Source organism: Gossypium hirsutum, chromosome D10 (assembly GCF_007990345.1).
Source record: "Gossypium hirsutum isolate 1008001.06 chromosome D10, Gossypium_hirsutum_v2.1, whole genome shotgun sequence".
NCBI classification, from domain to species: Eukaryota; Viridiplantae; Streptophyta; class Magnoliopsida; order Malvales; family Malvaceae; genus Gossypium; species Gossypium hirsutum.
In genome coordinates, this window is record NC_053446.1 from 46,434,140 (window position 1) to 46,449,466 (window position 15,327).

The 15,327-nt window shown below is 34.2% G+C and overlaps 1 protein-coding gene across 1 annotated transcript; it reads right to left on the bottom strand.

The window, feature by feature from the left end:
• Window positions 1-7,223: 7,223 nt before the first annotated feature.
• On the bottom strand, window positions 7,224-10,166 carry LOC107914952 (beta-amylase 1, chloroplastic). The gene is made up of 4 exons (XM_016844023.2): window positions 9,387-10,166; window positions 8,524-8,734; window positions 8,315-8,425; window positions 7,224-8,226 (listed from the first exon to the last, which is right to left on the bottom strand). Exons 1-4 carry the CDS (start codon window positions 10,007-10,009, stop codon window positions 7,420-7,422), a joined length of 1,752 nt encoding a protein of 583 aa, XP_016699512.1. The 5' UTR covers window positions 10,010-10,166; the 3' UTR covers window positions 7,224-7,419.
• Between the last annotated feature and the right edge of the window lie 5,161 nt (window positions 10,167-15,327).

Consider the following 15,327-nt stretch of genomic DNA (forward strand, 5'->3'; position numbering starts at 1 on the left):
ATAGCGGCGTTTGTAGAAAAAGATCCGCTAAAGGTCATGGTCTTTAGCGGCCTTTGTGGAAAAAACGCCGCTAAAGGTCGTAGTCTTTAGCGGCGTTTGTGGGAAAGCGTCGCTAAAGGTCATGACTTTTAGCTGCGTTTAGTTCCAAAAACGCCGCAAAAGTTAGCGACACATTCAATAGCGGCATTTTTTGCAGCGCTTGTCAAAGCACCGCAATACTTTTAGCGGCGCTTTTTAGCGCCGCTAAAGGCCTAAAAAAGCGCCGCTAAAAACCTGTTTTAGTGTAGTGCATCGACAATTATTATTATTATTATTTGTTTCAATTTTCTTATTAATGTTTTCGAAATTACGATGAATAATGGAGCTGTAGCCATGGAAAATCAGATTTCTGATGACGTATCAACTATGACTATTTTCCATCTAAGGCAAAGATATTATTTTTTTAAATTCTCTATTTTTTTATTTTACTTTTTTCAACTCTTTACACATATTATTATATATATTATTATCTATTTTGAGTCTTTCATTCCATAAGTATTATTTATTTAGATTAATATATATATGTATACCTTAATTTGTTCTTTTGTATTTACATGTTATTTATATTCTTGCTATGTATTATTATGTCATGTATACAATTACGCTCTTATTTTTCGTTATCGTGTCGTAAGCCAAATTCCAATGTATGTGATCATTATTAATTTTTTTTCTTTATGTCAAGCCAATCAATTAAATACATTTTGAGTCGGCTTTATAATGCTTTTCGAAGTTTCGAGAAATCGTGCCCTAACTTACAGGGTCTCGATTTTCTTGTTAACTTAAAATGACCTTTTTTTTATTTTCAAAAACATGTGTTTTTTAATAAAGTTAAAAGCAAACTACATGTTGTCTTTGGAACTTCGAGGGATCGTACCCTAACTTACGGGGTTTCGATTTTCTCGTCGAACTAAAACGGCTAAACATTTCTTATTTTTCAAAATCGTTAAATTTCAATAAAGTTTTTGAAGGTTAGCTTATTTTTGAGGATTCAAATGTTGCATCCTAACTTACGGGGTAAGACATTTTGTTGCCTCGAGATAAGAAAGCCTTTTACACTCATTCAAATTTATCCAAACGTTTTTTTCTTTGAAAAAATATGTCATTAATAGAAGGGGAATCATTTTTAATCTTTTAAAACTTTCGACATTCGACTTTAAGACATTAACTAGTGAATACGGTACCAATATTGAGCGTTACGAGGGTGCTAATCCTTCCTCGTACGTAACTGACTCCCGAATCCATTCTTTCTGAAATTTGTAGACCAAAATCATTTTTAAGGTGATCCGGTCACACCTTAATAAAAGATCGGTGGCGACTCCAATTTTCATTTCCTTAAGTCTACTCTAATTTTTTTTCAAAAAGTGATTTCGACAAACTCTTTCCGTGTTTGCTACAACAATCGAACGAACATTTTTAGCAATGAAAATTGTGAACACATGACTTCGCAACAGAATGGAGGATGATTTTCTTTCAACTTACTTGGTGGCATACATCGAAAAAGAGATAGCTCGAGAATTTTCAACAGATTCTATCATTGATGAGTTTGATCTTATGAAAAAGGGAAGAGTGCAATTTAGGATTCCTAGTATTGAGAAATAGGACTAAGGCCAAGTTTCTTAATTTAATTTTTGGAATTATAATGATATTTATGAAATTTTTTGTATAGTATATATTAGTTATTCTTTTTTGCATATTGGAAAGAAATGCTTAATTTTATATAGTGTGAGTTTTTTTTTATTTTTTTTACAGTTAAATCATTCATGTTTTTTAAAAAATATATTAAATTGATTTATTTGATGAGAAGAACAAGTATTCAAGAAGAATTGGCACTTTTTTTACATTAAAAATAAAATGTCGTTTAAATTTAGAAGATTCGTCTCCCTTAGAGTAAAATCCTGGATACATCCCTGCCCTTATGAAAGGGTATCTCATTAATATATATATATATATATATATCATTATGAAAGGAATATTATGGAAAAATACATCTATTTTATATCTATATAAAAGATCTTCCTATTAGTCATTTTCACTATTCTACTTGGAGGGTTGAAAGTTTTGTTGTATTTGGAAAATATATTAAAGCCTTTTAAGGGAAAATGTTGTACACCACTTAAAACCATTGACGATTATTATTATTATTATTTGTTTCAATTTTCTTATTAATGTTTTCGAAATTACGATGAATAATGGAGCTGTAGCCATGGAAAATCAGATTTCTGATGACGTATCAACTATGACTATTTTCCATCTAAGGCAAAGATGGAAGATTTTGGGTAAGCAAGGTGAAGATGAGATTTGGGACTCCAAATGAAGATGGAAAACTGGATGTATGAAATTGAAGCCGGCGAGTAAATTCGTTTGTGAAGATCAAAAGTGAAATGGACTGCCATGAACATCAAATTGAAAGTAATCAAGCTTAGATAAGATATTGATACCATTAGTATTACTATTTTTGTTAAAAAATTCAATTAGGGGAAAATGTATATAACATGTGTTGTGAGATTTTTAGGGTTTGACATTATTATGGGAAGACAAAATGTCTCAAAATGACATCATGCTAGAAATAATATTATTAGATTATTTGTAATGATAATTGAATAACTTAATAGTATTAAACCTATATAAATATGCTCTTTTATTTTTAATTTTATATAAAAATTATTTTTAATTTTTTAAAAAAATAAAAATCATTTCATTCTAACATTATTTTTGTATTAAGGGATAAATCTCAAAATTGAACATGAATTTTCACCCAATTTTTAATGTTATACATGAAGTTTAATTTTGTGCAATTTTCACAAGCCACCAACATTATTGACAATATAGCAACATTTTACGTTTACATAATGTATACACAAATAATTATACTAAATAAATTAATGTATTTATTTCTTTAAATGTATATAATTGAATCAAAATCTAAGTTTAGTGTATACATTTGAAACACAATCAAAATTTCATGAGTATAATTGTATATTAGATCAAACTTCATGTATAATTTTAATATTTATTCCCTATATTAATAATCCCATACTTTATAAATATGTCATAATTGTATAATAAATTTTGTTTAAAATATAATATAATTTATATATGTAGAAGGAAAAGTTTTGGACCAATAAGATTTATCTTATGTAATTATTGTTTACCTCTAATTAAATTAAGAGATAAAATAAAACAATTAAATCCTTTTATAACTCGTTTATAGAGAATTCATTTTCTTTATAAATAATAAATAAAATAGCTTATGCCTTGTAGATCACTCAAATGAAGGGATTATATTCTATAAGAGCTATCTTTTACTTGTCTAGCTAATACTATAAAAGAGGGCCACCTCCACGCATTCAACAAAACTTCACAAGTTCATAAATCTGAAAGTCTAGAAATCGAAGCCCGAGGAAAAGGTTTTGAAAACTAGAAGTTCTCTCATAAATCTCTGAAGAAATCAAACAACTCAAAGAAATTATAAAGAATGTTGCATTAGTTCTAAAGAAAGCTACTCCTTGATCCTGTTGAAGTGGAATCATCCATCCACGATCAAGTATAAATAACCCTTAGATTAAACCTCCTCTTAGTTCCTTGGCATCAACACAAAGGAGATAAATTTTCTCTTCAAGATCAAACTTTGATGACCATTGAAACAGACTCAATCATTCAAGATCAAATCTTCGTTCCAAACTCTCCCTAAACTTATTTCTAAGATCAAGTCTTGAAAACTCTTCAAGAGGATTGAATTCATCCAAGATTAGTTCAAGACAACCTTTAAATCGAATCTCCATTAAAGAAAAAATCAAAGGATTTATCTAAAGATTATAACTCATAATTTGATAAATAAAATTCCTTGATTTCTTCCAAATTTTCAAATCTCATTGGCCTTGAAATTTTGTACAATATAAATATAGCAAATATGTAAATACATTATTAGTTAATAGATATGAAAGTAAACTATATGCTCAAAAATGCTTTTTACTAGAAAACAAAACTTTTATTTTTTATTGGAAAAGCATTTTTTAAAATAGATTTTGGAAACAAAATCTCTTTAATTAATAATATTTTAATTGTCAACAAAATTACGAACAGCCAAAAGTAACACGAAATACATCGTCTACACCTAATTTAATTTGATCCATAAACTCTTCCATCATAATAAGTTAGTAACGTTTGGTGCAATGACAACATAATAAAAGTTCAAATTATCCCATGAGGCTTCTTGGAAACTGCATTGCCATTATTACTTTTCAGTAGGGCGAAGTCAGAACAATTTTTTAGGGGCTGAATGAAATTTTAATTTTTTATAGTTTACATCTTTATAATTTTTAAAGGATTAAATCAAATTTTTATAATTTTAGAGGGCCAAAGTGCAATTTTACATTTACTAATTTAAATTTTTTAAAAAATTTAGAGAGCCTAAATGGTAATTTTTCATTTTAGGGGGACCGGGGCCCATGCCAGCCCCCTTAGAATTGCCTCTGCTTTTCAGCCACTACTTTTATGTCTTGAAAACCTAATTTTTGTCACATAGTTAAGTTATCCTAATCCAATCAATATATCAAATATGAATAAAAAAAATATCATTTTTTAAAATATTTATGAGATTAGGTAGGTTTTTTTTTTTAATTTTTGTAGGACTATGTCGATTTTTGAAAACGTGTTAAACTGAACGGTTTTTAACGTAAGTTGTAAGAAAACGTTGCCAGGTAGATGTGCTTTTCTATTCTGTCAACAAGACACTTTCAACTAGACGTGTTTTCCCATTATCTCTACTGAACCTGTTTAAAGCTTTTCTTTTAGAATTTTTAGGAGGCACATTAGGGTTTGCGGGATAAAAGTTTAAGGTTTAGGACATTCTAATAGTGTTCGTGTTTGAGGGTTAAAACCCTTGAGTTTTTAGATTTACCAATTCAATTCCAATTCTTAATACTAATAAAATTATTTATTAAATTTGTTGGAGTGATATTTTAATTTTTTTGTTAAATATATGGTGATCATGTAATAAAAAACATTCCAATGAACGTAAATTTATTAGATAATTTTGAAAGCTATTGTAGAATTTTTTACAAAAAATTTTCCAGCACATCATGTAAAATTATTTTTTATTAGAATAACATTTTGTTTAAAACTTCAATAAAATATATATTAAGGAAGGTGGAGATGAAAAATATGCTAAATAGTGGTGAAGAAAAGAAGGAAAAAGGCAACCTCTTGAGCATTTAATTCATGTGACTTTATCACATTACCGTCCACAAAATTAAAATAAAAAAAAAGGGGGAAGTAGCAAATGGTTAATCATGTGAAACCCTTTTTTTAATCCATGGAAAAAGTGTTTTTCATTTTCCTTTTTGAAGTCATGAAAGATGGCCATCTGACTCCAAAATGTAGACCTCTCTAGAACTCTTGCCAATGCTATAGAAAAGATCATGATTTGAGAAAAGTCGGTTCTTTGAGGGATAAATTTTCTCTACAATAATAGTGTTACCAATTTGGAGGATTAAAACGTGAAAGAAGAGGTAACATAACATGATTTGTTAAATAAAAAAAATGGGTAAAGTATCGTGAAAATATTTGTATTAAGAGTTAAATTATATTTTGTCTCTTTTACTCAAAACATAAGTAAGTTAACCGTTATACATTAGATTAAAGAACAAATTAATCCATTTGTGTCACTGCCTGATTAATTTGTTTTTTGATCAAACATATATTAATTAAGTAAAATATAATCTAACTCCTATTACAAAAGATTAAATTTGAGGTTTAATTTCTTTTGTAATTGAAAGATGGAAGAAATGGGATATATGTTTGATGGGAAACGAATGTGTTGTCATCATATAAAATGTAGAACTCTCTTAAGAGTATCTGATATTTGGACACTCCAATTTTGTTTGAAACCATAATTTTCCAATACCTCTTATAGTCACAGTTCAAATAGAGTTCCTTTTGTTGAACTCGGATCTCAAACTTTCTTTCCAAAAATTTATCCTCCAAAGTATCCCACGCTTCCTTTCGGTAATTTTGCATTCTAAAAAGCATCCAAATCCAACTATTTTAAGTAATAATAAAAAAAGGTATTAGTACGGTGTGGTGTATTATTTTTTTTACTACAAGCAGTGTTAAAAAATTATCATATATTTTTTCTAAAAATAGTGTACCATATATATACTTTTTCTAAAAATAGTGTACCATATATTTTTACGTGGAACAAATACTCACCCTTCACTCCATATCCATTTTTATTCTTCATCTGTAAATAAGTTGATTCTATTTTTTTAATAATTGAGGGTAAGGATGGAGTTGCTAGTAATTCAACCTAAGCTCTCCTGTCACCACATAAATGTTTTTGTCATTAGATTTAGAGGATGTTGACTAATTTGATTCTATTTTATAGTTATTTGAATATGTATCTGTATTTATCAATTTTATTATAAATATGATAAAAGTATCACAAAATCTCTTGTATTATACATTGGATTGCATTTTAGCCTTTCTACTAAATAAATGTGCAAATTAGCCGTTTTATGTTAGATGAGTGAGCAAAGCCACCTGTCTATTAAAATATAATATTTATATATAAGGTATAATAACAAATTCAATCATTAACTTTTACACATTTATTCAATTTGACTCATATTTTTTTTATTGGAAGTAATTTTTAAACTAACAAAACTAAAGGATCAAAAAGACCTTAGTAACAAATTTTAAAAAATCATTTACACTTTTAAAATTTAAAAATATTAAAAATCATAAAAATTATAAACAAATTATAAAAATTAATTTTTTTATATAACTTTTATAATTTTAAAATTATAAAACTAATAAGAAACTTTTAATATGTTCACAACAAATTTTTATAATTTTAAAATTAGAAACTTTTTAATGCTTTAATAAAAAATTTTAATTCTAAATTTTTAACAATTAATTTATAATTTTCTAAAAATTTATGAGAGCTTAGATTTTTCTTTTTAATTTGCTAGCCAGGCAACTAGATTCGAAATTTTTTAATTTACTTTCAATAAAAGAATAAATCAAATTACATAAATATATAAAAATTGAAGACTAAATTTAAATATACAAATATATTTTAACAGTCGTTATAAACATTGTGATACTTCTACCATATTTATAAACGTAAAATCCTTTCTTTAAAAAATTCAAATCCTAATATCTTTTAAAAAAAGGCAAATAAATAATCTAATGTATATCATCCTTGCTTAAAATTGGAAAGAGTTGGAACTATTTGGTACAAAGTAAAATCGAATACCAAATCATACAACATGCATTTTTTCCCTAGCCACTGCATAGGAAAAAATGTGAAAGGAAAAACTATATCATTTCAGAATCCTTGAGGAACTGTTATTAATACAAACTCTTTACTAAGCTACGCTAATGCATAAGGGCAACGGCGGCCTCCTGAATGAAAGGCTGCGTGACATGCACGAATTGTTCGGCTTCCCGCTCCACCTCTTCCCAACACCGACGAGCTCCTTTTCCCTCATTCATCTTCTTCACGAATGCAACAAACCGTCTCCAATTGCCCGGATGAAAGAGCGATGGGTTCATCCTCAAGTACGTAAATGCACACATCTCTCTATCAACTGCTGAGCCATCGACATTCAACGATGAAGCTCGTAAGATCTGCTCGTGGGCGTATTCATCATAACGGGGAAGTGCATTCTCCCCGGCAAGTGGAACTTGTGCTGCTCCTGTTGCTAAAGCAACTTGCTTCACTAGCTTCTCCGGTGCACACAAGGCATCTTGGGGCTGCTCATGATCCCGCATCTCTATGCAAGTGAAGTTGAAAACGGCACCATGACGTGCTAGCATTTGAGCGATCGGGAGGTAACCATCTCGGTACCTTGTGTTATAGTACCCAGCTGTGAGTTCAGGAGCATGGGATCGGGTTCCATAATGCCAGTGGATTCCCGCAACTTTCACAGAGATCTTCACACCTGCACCGTCAAAAATCGATGTTGCGGACGATAGAATTCTCGCCCCGTGTTCTAACAGCATCTGAGAGTACCAGGTAAGGAAGAATTCACCATATGGAGTATTCCAACCACCACCTTCTTTCTTGAAAAAAGGCGTATCTTCTGGCCAATTGTTGTAGTGACCAGCATCAGTTGGGCCAGTGCTACCCCATTCTGGCTTACCCGCCGCTTCAGCCGCTGCTTTTAGGCTGCTAAGCATATACTGCATCAAATAACATCCGTATTATTAACACCAAAACAGAACCTAATCTGAAATAGAAACAAGAGAGAGCAGTGCAATGTCAGGGTACCTTATCATAACATTGGAAGGCTCCAATTCCAGGGAACTTCCATGTCCCATTCGCCTCCGGGTACGAAGGGTACCGAAGCTCACCTGCCGGACCCATTCCGACTTGGATTTCCTGTAGTGAAAAATAATGGTAATTCCTTAGCAGTTGAATTCTTCCAAGAGGATGAGACAAAATGGGATCAACAATTATTAGTAAATTAGAAGAATTACCACAATGGTATCACCAAGGAGGTGTTTGAAATTGTCCCTAAAGGCACGCATGAAATCAGCATAACACTGAACAGGCGTACGGCCTTTCAAGACAGGAAGGGTATCGCAACCAAGTGAACGGTATTCGTAGTTCCTTCTTCCCCATTGATCAGTGTATGCGAGGTCTGGGTCCTTCTCGATCTCCCCTGTAACCCACTTGGGCAAAGGAATACTGTACAAAAACAACCATATTTTTTCCTTTAAAAGAGTAGCTCCATAACATCAAATCAATACATCCCAGTATTTGATTCAATAAAGATTTAGATAAAAAATATAGGATTTGGACCACCATATGGGGGCCTATGAAAATTTCCATACAAACCCCATATTCTCTGCCTGGAGAGATGGAGAGAAATGAAAGCTACCACCGTACCCTCCGTGAAAATGGGTCCTTATCCTTCGTAAAAAAAAATTTGTTCTGATTCATGAACTTCTAAAATAGGTTCTGAAAAATTATTTCCATATCTATCTTCAATTTTAACTTCTTTCGGTCCCCTTTTTACCCAACTTTTGTAAAAAGATGCAATGGAAGCTTACGTTATCCCTACATCTAAAAAAAATTTTAAAAACGTTGGTTCAACTGATTGTCTCTTTCAAATTCAAAAATAAGCAAATGATTGACTTGTAATCAATAATTAATCAAACGTGTAAACTTTCTTTCTTCTTGATTTTCAAAAAGGGATCCCATCCCCACAAAAATTAATTTAAAATTACTATTTTTTTAAATAAAATTTTCATAAGCTGAGTAACGAGATCTTGAAGAAAAAGAAGGGTTTAAATTTTAAAAGTTAAACAGTAAAGAGAGGTAAGGAGGAGATACGAACGTGCAAGAGTCACCGACGTTGCCGCCACACTGATGGAATGACATGACAGCCTGGACTTTAAGGCCATGCTTCTTTGCCATCTCGAGAAGCTCGGCGTAGCCACCCCAATTATAAGCACCCGGCGCTTCCCTCTCCACCAGCCCCCACCAAACGTCAATCATTATCCCCTCCACTCCCGCGCTTTTCAGCGCGTGGAGACTCGCATTCATCGCCTTCTTTCTATTCACCGTATTCCCGTTCGTCACGCTATCCAACGGCATCATCACGTAAACCGGAACCCCTTTCTTCTCCTCTTTCTTCCCTCCCTCCTTCCACGCCACAGACGCCGATGACTCCTCAGCCGTCTCCAGCGGTGATAACGTCCCGAAAGCCTGGCAAGCGGCGGACAGAGACGGACTCATCATAGCCGGCCTGTTTTCCGCGCTTCGCGGCGTCAACGGTGGAGTTAATATTGGAGGGGACAGAGCTTCTCCTGGGGCGTTGCATCGGAGATTCGCCAATGGAACTTTCCGAACTCCCGACACATTAGCCGTCGCTGAGGATGATTGTTCTCCGGTGGTGACTTCAGCTGCAATTTGTGTCCCGGCTAGAGAACCAATCTGATGCGCCAAATTCAACGCCATTTTCTATTTATTCGAACTGTTTGCCTTTTCCGATTACCTGTCAGAGATGAGAAGAAAAAAGGAAATGAATCGTACACCCTTTTCTTTCCTTTTTGTTTTGCGTAAATTTATTGAGTTGGGGATGTTTCCCACTTTGAATGTGAGCTGAGGCTTGAAGGTATTGTGAGATGAAGTATTTATAGAAATGAAATTTAAAATGATTAATTCTAAAAACCCGTGTCCTTTTCGCTACGTGGCGAGAATTAAAAACTGTATGATGTATATATTATATTATGTTATTTTAAATAAAGAAAAATTGACAAATGTATGATGTATATGATGACATGTGGACAAATGAAATACATATATTAGTAATTATTACATATTTACTTATTATTTAAGTAAATAATATTATTTTATTTTATTGTTATTATATTACTTATATGTTCCTACAAAGTTATCTACTTGAGTCACTGTTATTAAATTATTTATATCTTGAGTTACAAAATTTTGAATTAAAAATCGCTTGATGTCTTTAAAACTAGACTCAAATAGCTTTCTACCATAAAAATTTCAGAATTTTTGGTTTAGCCAAAAAGTACAGTAAAATCTTCAAACTTACCCCTGTTCTGCTATCTGACAGCTTCGACCCTTCTTTGCTAAAAATTAATTATCTATTAGTACGAAATTTGGATGATATTTTCATTTGTTTCTATTGAAAATAGACTCATTCATAATTTAACAATGTAAATTTTAACCCCTAATTATTTTTCTCCAATTTTTGATAATTTTCTAAATTTAGAATAGGGGAACCGGAATTAATTCTGACATTGTCTCACAAAAACTTATTATAACTCATGATTTACAATTTCATTACTTACAGCGTTTCTTCTATGAGAAACTATACTCAATAAGCTTTAATTACATATTTTATTCATCCTCTAATTCGATTTCCACAATTTATGGCGATTTTTCAAAGTTAGCCTACTGCTGTTGTCCAAACAGTAAGGAATTTCGGCTTTTTGCCTTTTCGCCGAATCCCTTATTTTTGCGTTTCGGGTACACACTGTTTTGATGCCTAATCACTTCCGAGCACTTCAAGGCCTAAAATCAAGATACTCAACATCAATTTACCACCAACGATAACTCTCCGTTTAACTATTGTTAAGACGAGAACACTGAATTCACCAGTCCAAGCCTCCCCCTATGCCCAAATCGCAGAGAAAAACATTACCACTTATGTCGCTAAGAGATTCGTGACAGAAACAAGAAAAACACTTACCAAACTAAGTGAGCACTAACCGCATGCGAAAACGAAGGAAAATCAATGGATTAGGGAAAAATCAAGAAGAAGAAAAAGATGAGAAAGATGAAAAAATTTAGAGAATTTCGGCAAGAGGAGAGGGAGAAGAATAGACGGCAAATTTTTTTTTGAAAAAGAAAGTCAAAATTCGGTTATGGGGAAAAAATAAAATAAAATAAAATCCCGATAACCCCAAAAATCCCTTAATCTTCTCCCCTAATTCTTACTACACATCCACTACTCAAAATCCCCCTATTAGACAACTCTATCCCAAAATCTGAGCAAAAATAATACCCTTACCTACATAGGGATTCGAACACAAGACTTCCACCATAATAACACATTATTTAACCACCAGACCAACAGGCTCATTCTAATGTAATTTACCCAACAATCAAATAAAAGCCTACTAAACAAAAGTAAGACCTAATTCATTCAAAATACAAAATTTTACCTAAGTGAAGGCTTGAACTTGGGACCTCCCAAACACTCTCAGAACACATAACCACTAAAGCTGACAGATATTTGTGTCATATTTTCACAATAACGAAATTAGAAATTTTGGGGCGTTACAACTTTACCCCCTAAAAGAAAATTTTATCCTCAAAATTTTACTTGATCAGAACAGATGAGGATATTGCTGACGCATCACATCCTCAGGCTCCCACATGGCCTCCTTAATGCTATGATTATGCCACAAAAATTTCTCTAAAGGAATAGACTTTTTCTGAATGACCTTTACATCACACTCTAGAATCTAAATCGGCTCCTCCTCGAAGAGCAAGTCTGGCCTAACCTCAATCTCCTCAACAGAAACAACATGCTTGGGATTAAAGTGGTAGTGCCTCAACATCGAGACATGAAAAACATCTTTAATGTGGTCCAACTCTGGAGGTAACTCAAACTGATAAGCGACAGGTCTCACACATTTCAGAATGCGGTAAGGTCCAATAAACCGAGGGCTCAGCTTACCTTTGCGACCGAACCTTAGAACCTTTTTTCATGACGAGACCTTGAGAAAAACTAAGTACCCTACCGTAAACTCAATATCCTTCCTCTTCAAATCGGCATTGGACTTCTGCCTATTAGAAGCCGCTTTTAGACGATCCCAAATCAGTCTAACCTTATCTTCAATCTTAAACACCAATTCAGGACCCAGAACACATCGTTCACCCAACTCAGTCCAACATAAAGAAGTGTGACACTTACGACCGTACAGTGACTCATAAAGTGTCATTTGCATGCTAGACTGGAAGCTATTATTGTAGGCAAACTCTGCTAACAGCAAGTACTCCTTCCAACTGCCTCAGAAATCAATAACACAGCTCCTCAACATGTCTTCTAGTATCTGAATCACCCTCTCCGACTAACTATCTGTTTGAGGATGGAAAGTAGTACTGAAGTCTAATCTTGAACCCAGAGCCTCATGAAGCTTCTTCTCGAACCGAGACGTGAAACGATGATCCCAATCAGAAATGATCGACACAGGTACCCCATGCAGTCTTACTATTTTTGATATGTAGAGCTTAGCTAATTTTTGAAGAGAAAAGTCTATCCTTACCGGGATGAAGTGAGCAGATTTGGTCAATTGATCCACGATGACCCAGACAGAATCCTTCTTAGTGGGTATTAGAGGCAACACACTAACGAAGTCCATCGTTACTCGCTCACATTTCTATAATGGTATCTTAACCCACTACAGCAAACTCGAAGGTAACTGATGATATACCTTAACCTGTTGACAAGTCCAACAGCGAGCAACAAAGTCAGTAACCTCATGCTTCAACCCTGGCCACCAGTACAATTCCCGAAGATCTCGGTACATCTTGTTCCAGTCGGGATGCATAGTATAGGGACTACCATGCGCCTCTCTCAGAATCAACTGCCTTAAATCCTCATAATTTCGTACACAAATTCGACCGCGGAAACAAGGTACCCCATCACTGTTTATCCCAAAATCAGTAGTGCCACCATTCTTAACCTGACAAAAACGCAACCTGAGAGACTTATCCCCCAACTGTTTACCTCGAATCTGTTCAATCCATATCGATTTGACCTGAAGTTTTGCCAACAGACTTCCATCGTCGAATAGGCTAAGTCGAGTGAACATCGTTCTCAGATCGATCATAGCCCTACGGCTCAATGCATCGGCCACCATATTGGCCTTGCTAGGATGGTACTCAATGGTACAATCATAATCCTTAAGTAGCTAAACCCATCTACGCTGCCTAAGATTTAACTCCTTCTAAGTGAGGAGATACTTAAGGCTTTTATGATCGGTGTAGATAATACCCTTCTCATCGTACAGATAATGCCTCTAAATTTTCAATGCAAAGACTATGGCGGCCAACTCCAAATCGTGCATCGGATAGTTCGCTTCATGAGTTTTAAGCTGACGAGATGTATATACTACCACCTTACCATCCTACATCAATACATAACTCAAACCGACATGTGAAGCATCACTGTAAACCACAAAATCCTTACCAGACTCAGGCTATATCAGAACAGGAGCCTGAGTCAGAATAGTCTTGAGCTTCTCGATGCACTCTTGTTACGCATTAGTCCAGACAAATAGAACTCCCTTACGCAAATGCTTAGTCAATGATGCTGCGATCAAGGAGAACCATTCCATAAAACATCGATAATAACCTGTTAGCCCTAAAAAGCTGCAGATCTCAGACACATTCTTAGGCTGCTTCTAATCCAATACAGCCTTAATTTTTTGAGGATCGACTCGAATCCCCTCAACAGACACCACATGACCCAGAAATGTTACTTCACGTAACTAGAACTCGCACTTGCTGAACTTAGCATAGAGCTGCTTTTCCCTCAAAATCTGAAGAACAATCCTAAGGTACTCGTCATTCTCATCCTCAGTCCTCGAATAAACCAATATTCATCGATGAATACCATTACAAACCGATCTAGGTAGGGCTGAAACATTCAGTTCATCAAATCCATGAAAGCTGTTGGTGCATTAGTCAGTCCAAATGGCATCACTAGGAACTCATAATGACCACAATGAGTCCTAAATGCCGTCTTATGCACTTTACCCTCTTTAACCCTCAACTGACGATACCCATAACACAAGTCAATTTTGGGGAACACAGACGCCCCTCAGAACTGGTCAAACAAATCAGCAATCCTCGAAAGTGGATACTTATTCTTAATAATCAACTTATTTAGTTATCGGTAGTCGATACATATCCTTATGGATCTATCTTTTTTCTTAACAAACAGTATCGGTGCTCCCCACGGGGACACACTAGGGCAGATGAAACCACGATCCAATAACTCTTGATTTTGAGCTTTTAGCTCCATAAGCTCATTCGGTGCCATTCGATAGTGAGCGATAGACATCGGAGCTGTACCAAGGAAAAGCTTAATCCCAAACTCCACTTTTCGATTCAGAGGTAAATCCGGTAGCTCATTAGAAAGACGTCTAAAAAATCCCTCACAGTTCTGATGTCCTTTAAGTAGAATCTCCAGAAGCAAAACACTTGTGTAGGCCAAATACACCTCACATCCCTTACGAACCAGTTTCTTAGCTACCAGTGCAGAGATCACGTTAGCCAAGTAATTTCGACGTTCCCCAATCACAACTACTTCATTACCCACGTCAGTTCTCAATACGACCATTTTAGTTGCACAGTCCAAACTGACACGATACTTGACCAACCAGTCCATCCCCAATATCATATTGAACTCCCCAAACGGAAGCTCCAGTAAATCAACCAGAAGTACCGTCCCTTGAACCTCTAAAGGAACATCCCTGTACAATTTGCTAATTCTAACAGATTGCTCCAGCGGGCTTAGCACAACCACCTCACTAGAAGTACTCTCAACTGAAATCTCTAGGTTTTTGAAAATAGAACAGGCAACATAGGAATGCATAGATCCTATATCTATCAATGCAGTGTAAGGTACATCAAAAATAAGAAATGTACCCGTGATGACGTCTAGAGCATCTTTATCCTCTCGACAACAAGTAGCATAAACTAGGGCCGACTATCTCACCTCAGCTTGGAAGCAC

Excerpts from the sequence above, each read along its gene's own strand:
- LOC107914952 (XM_016844023.2), bottom strand. The coding sequence starts at position 10,009 with ATGGCGTTGAATTTGGCGCATCAGATTGGTTCTCTAGCCGGGACACAA. Across the intron at positions 8,426-8,523 it reads TCCTTGGTGATACCATTGTG|GAAATCCAAGTCGGAATGGG; the intron begins GTAATTCTTCTA and ends TTTTCACTACAG. Across the intron at positions 8,227-8,314 it reads CCTTCCAATGTTATGATAAG|TATATGCTTAGCAGCCTAAA; the intron begins GTACCCTGACAT and ends TATTTGATGCAG.